At 40.0% G+C, this 11,563-nt stretch overlaps 1 protein-coding gene across 1 annotated transcript in view; it reads left to right on the forward strand.

Annotated features, from left to right (window-relative positions):
* CDKL5 (cyclin-dependent kinase-like 5) overlaps positions 1–11,549 on the forward strand; it is a 115,833-nt gene extending 104,284 nt beyond the window's left edge. Inside the window, exons 15-17 of the mRNA XM_008579832.1 lie at positions 3,335–3,434; positions 8,366–8,485; positions 11,163–11,549. Coding sequence (XP_008578054.1) covers positions 3,335–3,434; positions 8,366–8,485; positions 11,163–11,549 — 607 coding nt within the window. The remainder of the gene's footprint in view (positions 1–3,334; positions 3,435–8,365; positions 8,486–11,162) is intronic.
* The last annotated feature ends 14 nt before the right edge of the window (positions 11,550–11,563 follow it).

Here is an 11,563-nt window from a genome sequence, read left to right on the forward strand (position 1 = left end):
CAGCCCACTCAGCACAAAGCTGCTGCCAGGACCAGGGTGAGTCACAGGGACCAGAATGCGCAGATGAGGGAAATGACTGGCCACACTCTCACCCATTTGGCTCAGGGCCAGTCGTCCATGTTCAAGGCTCATTCGTTATTCCTTTATAGAGCACACAGCTTTTCAAGTGCCCGTGTGCCAGGCAGCCTCTCTGCGTCTCTCCATCTCTCTCTCGGGCTTTTCTCCCCCAGTTTCTCTGTTCCTCCTCTGGATATGTATGTTTCTGTGTAGCTTCTCCCTTGCTTGTTTTTTCTTTCTCTGTGTCTCCCGGTCTTCTTCTCTCTGACTTCCTTCTCTGCCTTTTGTGAAGCAAATATACACACGCTCCACCACTAGTTTATTTTATTTTTCCTTTTGGCCTTTGAGATCTTTCCCTGCCTGGATCTTAGCCCTACCACGTCCGCTCAGTTTCAGCTTGAAAATGGTTTCCTCATCATTCCTCCTTCCCCTCCTGGGCTCTAGTTTACCCAGCACCTCTGAAGAGACCTTGCAGAGGGTCTTTGACCCATCTTCCCTGTGTTTGGGGTACCCAACACTGCAACAACCAAACTGCAAACACCGAGCTGTTTTTCTTGCTCCTCCTCCTGCCCCAGCCTCTCACTTTCATCTTACTCTGTTTCATCCTGGATGGACCCTCCTCTTCCCATGCAAAATCCCACTTCCACCTAAGCCTGGTGTCTCCAGCCTCTGTCTCCTCTCATGCCCATAGGAACGTTCTCCTGCAGTGCTGTGCTCGTTCTGAGATGGCACTCATGATAAGCATGTCCCTTTAAAGAGTTGCTACATTTACAGAAAACACTCTTACCTCCACGCACCTTTGGTATTTTGTTAGACTTTCACTCTGGTTGCTAAAACTTCTACCTGTTAATCTGAATATTCTGTTGTGCTTCTAGGTTATATGTAGATACCACCATGCAAGGGCATTAGCTGTAGCATAAGCATGTAATTTTTTAACTTCTGAAAGTTACAAAACATTAAAAATAGTATTGCTGGTTAGACCAGATGCTCTCTGAGGTTCCTTTCAATCTGAAGAGTCATGCTTTTGTGATTCCAGTGTACTACACTGTTCTATGTTCCCTAACACCCTCACGTGACTGAATGCTGAGGCTTGGAGTTAGCTTAGGACTGTCTGTCTTTAGGCCCCATGCAGAAGGGTTTTATCTCCTTAATCCCAAAAGTGCTTGTCATAAGAAACTTTGACCAAATTCCCAGGGTCTAGGCCCAGTCTGTCAGTGGGATGAGTATTTTTCCCAATAGTACAACACTGCATTTAAAGAATCTTTAACTTTTCACCATTCCATTCTTATCCATTCCATCATGTCTGAAGTCTTCTAGCTTTCAAAATTGTAAATGTTTCATTCTGAGTTCCTATGCTAGTTACTTTATTGGCTGTGTCATATTACAAAACTTATACTTCAGAACTTGGAACTCTCTCAGTGATTTTTAAAATTAAGTCCTAATGTGTTTCAGGAACACTTGAGCTTACAGTACCTGTTTTTACTTCCCTGGTATTCCCTTTAAGTTTCAGGCCACTTTAGAAGAAATGGTCATTGCTTCTTCAAGCAGGCATGGTTTTTACTTCTCTGTCTCTTCCCTTGTTGTCTTTGATTTTCAGTTCTTGGTTTTTAAAATAAATTTTCTATGGTTTGTAAAACCTATTTATTATACCTGTAGCTCATGTTTGTTGTTGAAAATTAAAAAGAAGAAACTATAAGTCAATAATCCTACTATGCAGATATGATAGCAATTAATATATTTTTTATTTTCTTCCTGCTTTTTAAAAAATGCATATATAGGGCCGGCCCAGTGGCGCACTGGATAGTGCGCCGCTTGGGAAGCGCGGCGGCGCTCCCGCCCGAGGGTTCGGATCCCACATGCAGACCGGTTCCCGCTCACTGGCTGAGCGAGGCGCGGGAGCAACACCGAGGGTTGCGATCCCGTTGCCGGTCCTCGGTCCGGTACGGGGGCAACACTGAGGGTTGCGATCCGTTGCCGGACACGGAAAAAGACAAAAGACAAAAAAAAAAAAAAAAAGCATATATATGTACACATGTATACCTTGTTTTATACAGTTGGGCTCATCCCATATAGAAAATTTTGAATCCTGCTGTTTTCACTTAATATTGTAGTTTGAATATTCCTTCTACTATTGAATATTCTTTGAAGGTGTGATTTATTTTTTTAAGAGCTTCATAATGTTTCTGTCATGTAAATCTGTAATAGTTTATATAGATGTTTTCTGCCTTTACACATATTTAATCAAATAAAGGCATGGTACTGTTTTGCTTATATTTTCTTAGATATTCTACTAACTTTATCACTGTTAGGCATTCTAAAACCATAAATATGAATTAACTCTGTCACTTTTAACATTTCTACCATTCTTGATTTTAGGGAATAGCTAATAGAAGAAATCCAATTATTTGAGAAAATGGCTTTCCTTACATAGGTATTCAAATTTAAAATAGAAACCATGAAATGTGCATTTTTCAGGAATAACACCAGTCGAGTTGCTTTTTCTGTAATTAAATTAAGTAATGTAGGTCCTCTTTTAATGTACAAGTAGCCAGCTTGTTAATGCCAAGGTGTCCTGTTTCCTGTCTTTTAATATTTTCTAATTTTATTAAAATATCTGCTGGTGTTGGTGGTATTAAGCTTAATGTCAGTATTTTCAGTTAGGAGCTTTTTTCTTCATGAGTGTTTTGTATTAAAGCATTCATCTGGTCTATATTTTATTCTTGACTTTTTTAAATTTAATTTTATAAATAAAAGGTTTGATAAATAGGAATGTTCCCATTTCAGGTGATTTTTCCTTTTATTTATAATGTTTCTGTAGCAGCATTGGTTTTTATGTTCAATATCTTGGCAAGCCACTAATAGTAAACTTGTTGAGCTGGTTTTAAAAAGGTAAACAGAGAAATGAGGGTATTGAAAAATCTTTCTGCTTTTCCCTTAGAGGGTACAGAAAAGGCATCCTTTAAGCCATGTATTTTGCAGAATCTCTAATTCTGAGGTTTCCAATAGCATGGAAACGGTCCTGCAGCACAGTTACAGATCATTTGTAATAATGCTCAAATTACTACTTTGAGAGAGCCTGTGCCAAAGGATAATCATTAACCATGGTTGATTAGATTGGGTTCCTCCTGTGCTTTTTTAGAGGCTCTTTACCTATGTGCTTGATTCTCCATGTCTATTCAAACCTGGTGTCATGCATGTTCAGTCTTCATTATATTTGTCACACAATGGCAAGAGAATGATTGAAAGATCAATATGATAAAAATGTCTTCTCATTTAGGAAAAGTCCTGAAAATATTAGTCATTCTGAACAACTCAAGGAGAAGGAGAAGCAAGGTTTTTTCAGGTCAATGAAAAAGAAAAAGAAGAAATCTCAAACAGTAAGTGGATGGCCAATAGCTATATATAATGGCATACATTTCTGCATTATTCTGTGGATACTTTATACTTTGTACATGGCAATCAGAATTAATTATTTTCTTATTGAGATGATATGTGTATACTGTATATGTCTCTGAAAGTCTCGATAACTATCCTCCTCTCACAGAGCCTTTTCTAGAGTCAACAGATTCTCCAGGAATAGAAGAAATTTAATTTGGATGAGAGAGAACACATTAAGCCTCTCTCAATAAACTTTTTATCCATGTGGATTTATATTCACATAAAAACTATGAAGATGCAGGATTTGTTTCTCTCTGAGGGGTTTAAAGATATGCAAAAACTTAGGAAATGTTTTTGGTTTACGTTTAAATTTTGAAATTCATAAATAACCATCATTCCTTATTCTTTCCTGGCTGGTTATAGAATTCCCATGTTGACAAGTGCGTTTCTGGGCTGTATAGTCACAGAGGACAGATTGCGTCTGACATTTCAGGGCTTGCCTTAGTAGGAAAACATGTTTACCTTGTGATTGCACTGTGAGCTGGAACATAAACCCTTATCCCCTGGGAGCCCACTGCCTGAACAAAGGGCTGGCTCCAAGGGACCACTCCCCTCGCTTCCCTGAACCACCCGAGCAGCAATTCTGCTGGCTAGTGACCAAGCAGAGATTCTCCTAACTAGTGACCAAACGTGGAAAAACCAGGCCTCTGGGACAGCAGCAGGAACAGTTCTTCACCCAAGTAAGGCCTGCTTCCCCCTTTGCTTTATAACACCTTCAAGACTAGACAAGGTTGGGTTAGCCATTTTAAATGGTTTTGATTCTGGTTTTACTTCATACATGATTTACTCTCATTTATTTCAAGAGGAAAAAGATGTAGTTACAATGGCTTGTTCAGATGGACTTCATTGATTTCATCTGTAAAATGAGTAGATTAGACTTGATGTTTCTGAGGCCCTTTCCATTCTGAAAACTCTAGGATTATGGCTCAATAGCAAATAAAGGTGAGGTAGATGGTGCAGATTGAATATCTCTTTTCCGAAATGCTAGGGACCAGAGTGTTTTGGGTTGTGAATTTTTTCACGTCTTGAAATATTTGCATTATACTTATCAGTTGATCATCCCTAATCTAGAAATCCAAAATCCAAAATGTTCCAGTGAGCATTTCCTTTGAGCGTCATGTGGACACTCATGTATCAGATTTTGGAGCATTTTGGATTGTTACATTAGAGATACTCAGCCTGTAGTAGCAAAGTATATAATAACCTGAAGGATTTTTATCTCACAGATGTTCTAGAAATGTTAACAAAGACCTTCCTAGATTATCTTTCTGCATCATTCTTTCACTTGCTTGTTTGTTAAATTTATATATTTCATTATAAAATAAAGTTTGTTTTAAATAATATTAATCATTATAGTACAATTTCGTTTTCTGACTTAACAGTATCTCTATCTGCGCGCGCGCACACACACACACACACACAATATGAGGGGTCTTCCAGAAGTTCATAGAAAATATTACTACATTTGTTACTTAGACTGGATGAACAAATAGACCTAATTTAACCTAGATATGCTTAAAGTATTTAAAGTGCTTGTAAAGCAAAACTATTATCATTGCCTATAGAACATATTATCTATCATAAACATTTAACTTCAGCTACCTCCTCCTGACTGCTGTTATTTTCATTTTGGGCTTTATGTTCTTAACCACAGGTCTACAGCCATTGGGGGGTGGTTAAGTGGGAGAAAGTAGTAAGGATCAAGGAACTGAAGATGTTTTTATGTATAGATTTAAATTTTGATGTCTGTTTGCCTTAGACCAACATTAAACTTAAAGCTCTGGCTCACGGTGGCATGAGTATGTACATGTTGATCGACTTTATTCAGGATTTGGTTCAAATTTTAGATATTTAAATAGTATAGATTAGGGTAAATAGGGAAATTACTATTCTCTAATATCCTCTCCACTTAAACTTTTTGTTAGGTTTTTATGTTTCATTTTTGATATGTAAAATAACTGCAAAATATCTCTGCACAGGCCATAATGCCTTAAGCCTTCCAAACCAAAAATTGATTGTACCTCTGCATTTTTTAATTAAAAGAAAAAAAATGTAAGAGCTTTGAAATCTCGAGTCACGTTTCCAAAGAGCATTCAGTACAGCCTGCCAGACCTAAGGCTCCTAAGCCTGACATTGGGTTAATTTTGCCTTCTTTGAATGAGCATGTAAATATAATTAAAGTTAATATTTTTTGTTACTTTCTAGAACTCAACAAAAGGAAACTAAGTAAAACAAGCTTTGAAAGATTTAAGGCATTGTGGCCTTTCAAAAGATTTTAAAAAATGGAAGTCTGATGCCCAGTGCATATAGAGGATGACATTTTAAAGCTGAGGTAGACATTTTAAAGCTGAGATAGATCCTAAATCTAGTTTAACCCCTTTATTTCATGATAATAGGAACTGAGCCCAGGCAAGTTGTGACCTGCCCAAAGTCACACAATCAGTTGGGAGAACTAGAGGTTGGTTCTCCTCTAGTGATATGCGAAGTGATGATGCCGAGTCCAGGCATAGGCCATGCCATGGGCCACCTCTGTGGAGAGCCTCTGGCAGCCCTCTTCTCACCTCCCAAGCAGTGCAAGTTAAACCCTTCCCTGGGGTTCCCATCATTGCAATAGGAAAATATTTATGGGATATTTTACTTGAATGTCTTCATACACACATCCATAAAAGATGGTCTGAATACTTTCGTATACATCCTAGTTCTCTGACAACTGAGATATCCAAAACAGGGAAAAATAGTGCCAAAAAATAATTCTGTATTGTAAAGGTGCCTGCTTTGACTCGAGCAAATCTGGAAGCTGCCTGGGAAAATCTGGCTTCAGTTACATATCCAGAGAGTTACATAAGCCCTCACAGCATATGGTGACTTTACTAACTTGGTAATTGTATCCTAGTTAGTTAGTATCTCAACTTGTGATGATGCTTCAATTTAAAGGTTGAACTTTCTGTTTCTTCACTTTGGAAACCAGTATTCTCAATTGTGCCAGATAGGCAGATATTTTCCATTGGGTAAATATTTCTTAACAGTGTAGGACAGGGCTTTTTATACATTAGTATCCCACAGCAGTGGTATTCCTCTTCCAAGTGATGTTTTCTGGCTCAAGAGTTGATCAAGTTTGAAAGGCTTTGCGGTATCTTTTTCTTTTCCTAATAGGTAGATTATAGGTGGATTTTTTTAGTTGCTGAAGTCCTCTCTAGCAATTAGGAAAAGGTTGAAGTTTATCAGTAGCTCTTTAAACACAATTCTTTATTATAATCTGATGATAAATAAATTCTTAAATTTTTTGTAAGCTTTTTGTGAGTAGATGCATGTAGGTCTCTGGGCATTCCTACTGTAGGTATTGATCACGACCACATATTAGAAGAAGTTTGTGCTTATCTTGAATTTACATTATTGACATCTTCATGTCCAGCTGAGAAATGACACAGAACCTCTCTAGATACACAGCACAGATTCTTTCAGTGACTGTTAATATTTAACAATTTGAGGGCTTCCAAGGGATCGTAGTTTCAATAAAAGCACCTTTTTTTTTTTTTTTTTTTTTTTTTCAATTAGTTTATTTGTATCTTATATTGCAGACAAATTCCACCAGCGGGGAGAATCCAAGCATCAAGAAATCCCTCTTTCCTCTTTTTAATTCAAAGAATCATTTAAAGCATAGTTCTTCTTTGAAAAAGCTTCCTGTAGTCACTCCGCCCATGGTACCCATTTTTACATATGGTAGCCCTGAAAACTCCAGTAAACTTGTTTTACTGTTGACAGCAGCATGTCTTTTTTTCATGGGGTCATATTCTCTTTATGCTAGTTAAGTACCTGAGCCAGTTCCATAAATTCCCTGCAATGTAAATTCTTTGCCATTCTGGATTTTCTGAATCAGTTAAGGAGGTTGAAGCATAAACAAACTAGTGAAAAGCTAGTTTGGATTGTCTAAACAGCCAATTGTTGGCAGACAGCATTCATAAAATCCTTTATTTCCTATAAAGAATTTGATTAACGTTTACAATTAACAAATGTCTTTGCATTTGGCTCACGAAGTTTAACACTTGATTGGCAGTTTGTTTTTTTGAGACCAAGTTGAATTGACCAAATTGAGCTAGCAGGCTCCATGAAAAAGCAGCTTCTCTTAGTTGGTGACTTGCTCTTTCCTTGCCTGGCTCTAGCTTTTGTTGGTCACTTAGTTTAAAGCCAGGGCTTTTCCTTGGCATTTGGCATTATTCTCCTGCATTCACCAAAATTGGTGAATAGACCAATTGCATTCATTGGATTTGGGACACAAATTTCCAGCATTTTCCTAATCATAACACTAGACCCAGATTTACTGGGTAGGGGTTTGGGAATATGATTCAAACCAATCTTTCCCATTTTGCTATCCTTGAAAGCCCACTAGACTTCTTTGGCACCAACAAATAGAGTGTTTGGATCATTTTCCCAGCAGGAAAAAAGTTTTGTTTTATTGAACTGGTTCATAACCTAACTGCAATGTGAAATGAGGATACGACAGCAATTCCTGGTACAGCCCAGTTTAACTGCTCTCTCTTACAGCGACTAAAACTAACAGCATGGGAATGTTTTAAGGGTTGGGGTTTTAACAAAACTGCATGATATCTGTCAATTTTTCCTAATGCAGGGAAAATTATTAAGAGGGCAGCGGATTTTAACTAGCATCACTTGCATTGTGAACATTGGGAGAGTTGTGGTTTCTTTGTATTGGATTGGGTTTTTTTGTTTTTTGGGTTTTTTTGGTTTTTTGGTTGAATTTTGGTTTGGTTTGATTTGCTTTTTGGTTTGGTTCTCCTCTTGGGTGTGGTTGCATATCTTAATTAGGCTTATTAGTGTGCTTTTTTGAGTCCTTGTCCATATTTTGCTCTAGGTGCCCAATTCTGATGGCCCCGATCTTCTGACACTACAGAAAGCCATTCACTCTGCTAGCACTCCAAGCAGCAGACCAAAGGAGTGGCGCCCTGAGAAGATCTCAGATCTACAGACCCAAGTGAGTGGGGCCTGACAAGTCTTAGACTCTTCAACTCTGCAGTGACTGTCCGTACTGGGGGCAGGGCAGGGTAGAGAAAACTTAGCCTCTCAGTGTTACAACAAGGCTGAGAACCTCCCCAAAACAGACTCTCATTAATAGCCAGATGCATCTTGGGAGTCAGGATGAATCTTGCTTCAGTGACCCACTTCCTATTGGGAAAAAAGCAAGCTTCCATTAGCCTTCATCTGGCTGGGGGAGAGGGGTGTTTGGGAGAAGAAGTCATAGTCCCAGCCAACAAATACTGTACAGCCCAGGAGAGAGAGAAAATCCATAAAGAACCATAATTTGTGGTAGTAAGTGAGGCGTGCCATAAAATGTTGGGGAGGATGGACGGAGATGGTGGGAAGATTAAGGTTTTGTTAAAGGTGGTAACATACTGGGCCGACCCCGTGGCACACTCGGGAGAGTGCGGCGCTGGGAGTGCAGCGGTGCTCCCGTCGCGGGTTCGGATCCTATGTAGGGATGGCTGGTGCACTCACTGGCTGAGCGCAGTGCGGGCGACACCAAGCCAAGGGTTGCGATCCCCTTACCGGTCACAAAAAAGGACAGAAAAAAAAAAAGGTGGTAACATTCAACGAATTGGGCCTTGGGAGTCAGATATGAGAAGCTTTCTGGAAAGAATATTTCAACTTTTGGAATCCATACTATTTTTGACAAAACAGGCAAACAGTTGCATTAGGAACTGCATATTAGACAGTATTACATAGTTGCATATATCTGCCATAATGGAGAAATAAGCAGAAACTGAATAAGTAGATTTTTCAGGTAACTGAGCTTTATCTCCTTTAAACAACTATATTGATTGAAAATGTTTTAATAATTTATCTTTCCAGTATCCCATAATGAGCACAGTAACATAATCTACCTTGTTTTTGATCATATTCAGCATTTTATAAATCCATTATTCCTCTGTACTTGAATTCCTAACAACCCTCATGAGCTTTTGAGGCTGTAGGATTACTTGTGCCTGTAAACACCCACAGATTTCTGTATTGTGGGGAGAGAGGGGTCTGCTTTTTGTAGGTTTTCTGCTTACTTCCTTTAATTATAAGCTGTTACTTAGAGCTGCTGACCAGGAGTTCCCCAGATTGCCATTCTTTTTGCCCAACCATTTATATTTTATGCTTCTAACATAATATGTGATGGGGGTCAGAAGGGGCAGAGAGAACCAGATATCCAAGTTGATCGGATAGGTATCCAAACTAAAAATGCAAGGCTAAGTGAGGGCCTGATGTGCTATTCCCAATTTCAAAAAAAAAGGAATATGGGGCTTTAGAACCTTCTTTGTGAAACCATTTATTTTGCCAAGAAGCTCTTTTCAAGTAACTTTATATCTCCAGCCAAATCTGGATTGTTGTAATTACTCAATAGTTATGTGTGGTCAGGGCTGTAAAAATCATCAGGGGTCTCATCGTGTTATCATACCAATTTAATAAAAAACAAAACACTTCTGTGCACTTACAGTGCACAGTGTACTGTGCTACCTCCTGTGGGGAGTACAAAGCTTTCTTGGAAAAACATTGGAATGGCAATGGAGGATACTTTCCCAGGAGCGATTTCTACTTGAGTCAGTTCTCAAGCCATTTACCTTGGGTTTCAGTGCCCTGTTCCTTCAAATCTTGTGTTCCTTGAGATCTTCAACATTTTATTCAAACTTTGTTGAGCCCTTTTTCATGTCCCTTGTGCCATGGCACTCAAAGGATTAGCAGCCCCTCAGGACTAGGTTTGTAGCCTCAGTGGCAGATTCCAGCAGTAGTGACTGGCCATGAATTTATGTGTGTTTTCCATGCCTCTTCTGATATTGACCCTCACACCTCCGAGGCAGAGATAGGGGAAGAAGAGAGTGAACCACCTTTTACCATTGAGGAGCCTGAGGCTCAGGAATTGTCTGAGAATAGTTGACCAGTAAGGGGCAGAACACTTCCAGGACCCAGCCTCTGCCTTGAAGCCAGTATCCCTCCACAGTGCAGCATCCTGTGGGGCCTTTGGCCAGCAGCCATACCGTGGGCAGGCAAGCAGGCAGGCAGGGCTGCTGTGAGCCCATGTTAGGAATTGAAGGCCTCCTGTGAATGAATTGTCTTTTAGATTCTCTAGAGATTTTACTTGTTTCTCTGTGCTTTGCATTTTTAATGTCCAAACCTTACCCTCCCCGCCCCCCCACCCCCAAATAAAAACATAAAAGTGCAACAAGAGAGCATTTGGATTTTGCAATATCAAAAGAAAGGGAAAATAGGAAGTTTGGGCCTGTGAAATACAAGGGGAAGCATTATGTGGAGTTTCGGGGAAGTCTTCTCACAAGGCAGAGGCATCGCCCTTCTTTCGTTCGTTCTCTTTCCTGCTGGTTGAAGCATGAGAGCCCATGGTAAAGATAGGACACAGTCAGATAGGAGCCTGGGCCTTTGATCGGCCGCCATACCAACTCTAGATGTCATAACTAGACTTCTAGGCTTTTACATTAAAGAACAATCTTATTTGAAGAAAACCCAAAGAACAGATATGACTGGACTAGTCCCTCCTCCCGCATGCTTGCCCTCCCTGGCTACATCCTGTCATCTCAGATCTGAGCTCCATTTCTTCCCAGCTTTATGGTCTACTCTAAATTAAATCCTACATGTACTCTCCTCCTCTCTTTCAGAGCCAGCCATTAAAATCACTGCGCAAGCTGTTACATCTCTCTTCAGCCTCAAATCACCCGGCTTCCTCAGATCCCCGCTTCCAGCCCTTAACAGCTCAACAAGCCAAAAATTCCTTCTCAGAAATTCGGATTCACCCCCTGAGCCAGGCCTCTGGTGGGAGCAGCAACATCCGACAGGAGCCCACACCAAAGGGCAGGCCAGCCCTCCAGCTGCCAGGTCAGATGGATCCTGGTTGGCACGTGTCCTCTGTGACCAGGAGTGCCACAGAGGGGCCTTCCTACTCTGAACAGCTAGGTGCCAAGAGTGGGCCAAACGGGCACCCTTATAACAGAACAAATCGCTCACGAATGCCAAATCTGAACGATTTAAAAGAGACAGCTTTGTAACTTGTGCTGGCGGG

The sequence above is a fragment of the Galeopterus variegatus genome, unplaced genomic scaffold (genome assembly GCF_000696425.1).
Source record: "Galeopterus variegatus unplaced genomic scaffold, G_variegatus-3.0.2 Scaffold82, whole genome shotgun sequence".
In the NCBI taxonomy this organism is placed as follows: Eukaryota; Metazoa; Chordata; class Mammalia; order Dermoptera; family Cynocephalidae; genus Galeopterus; species Galeopterus variegatus.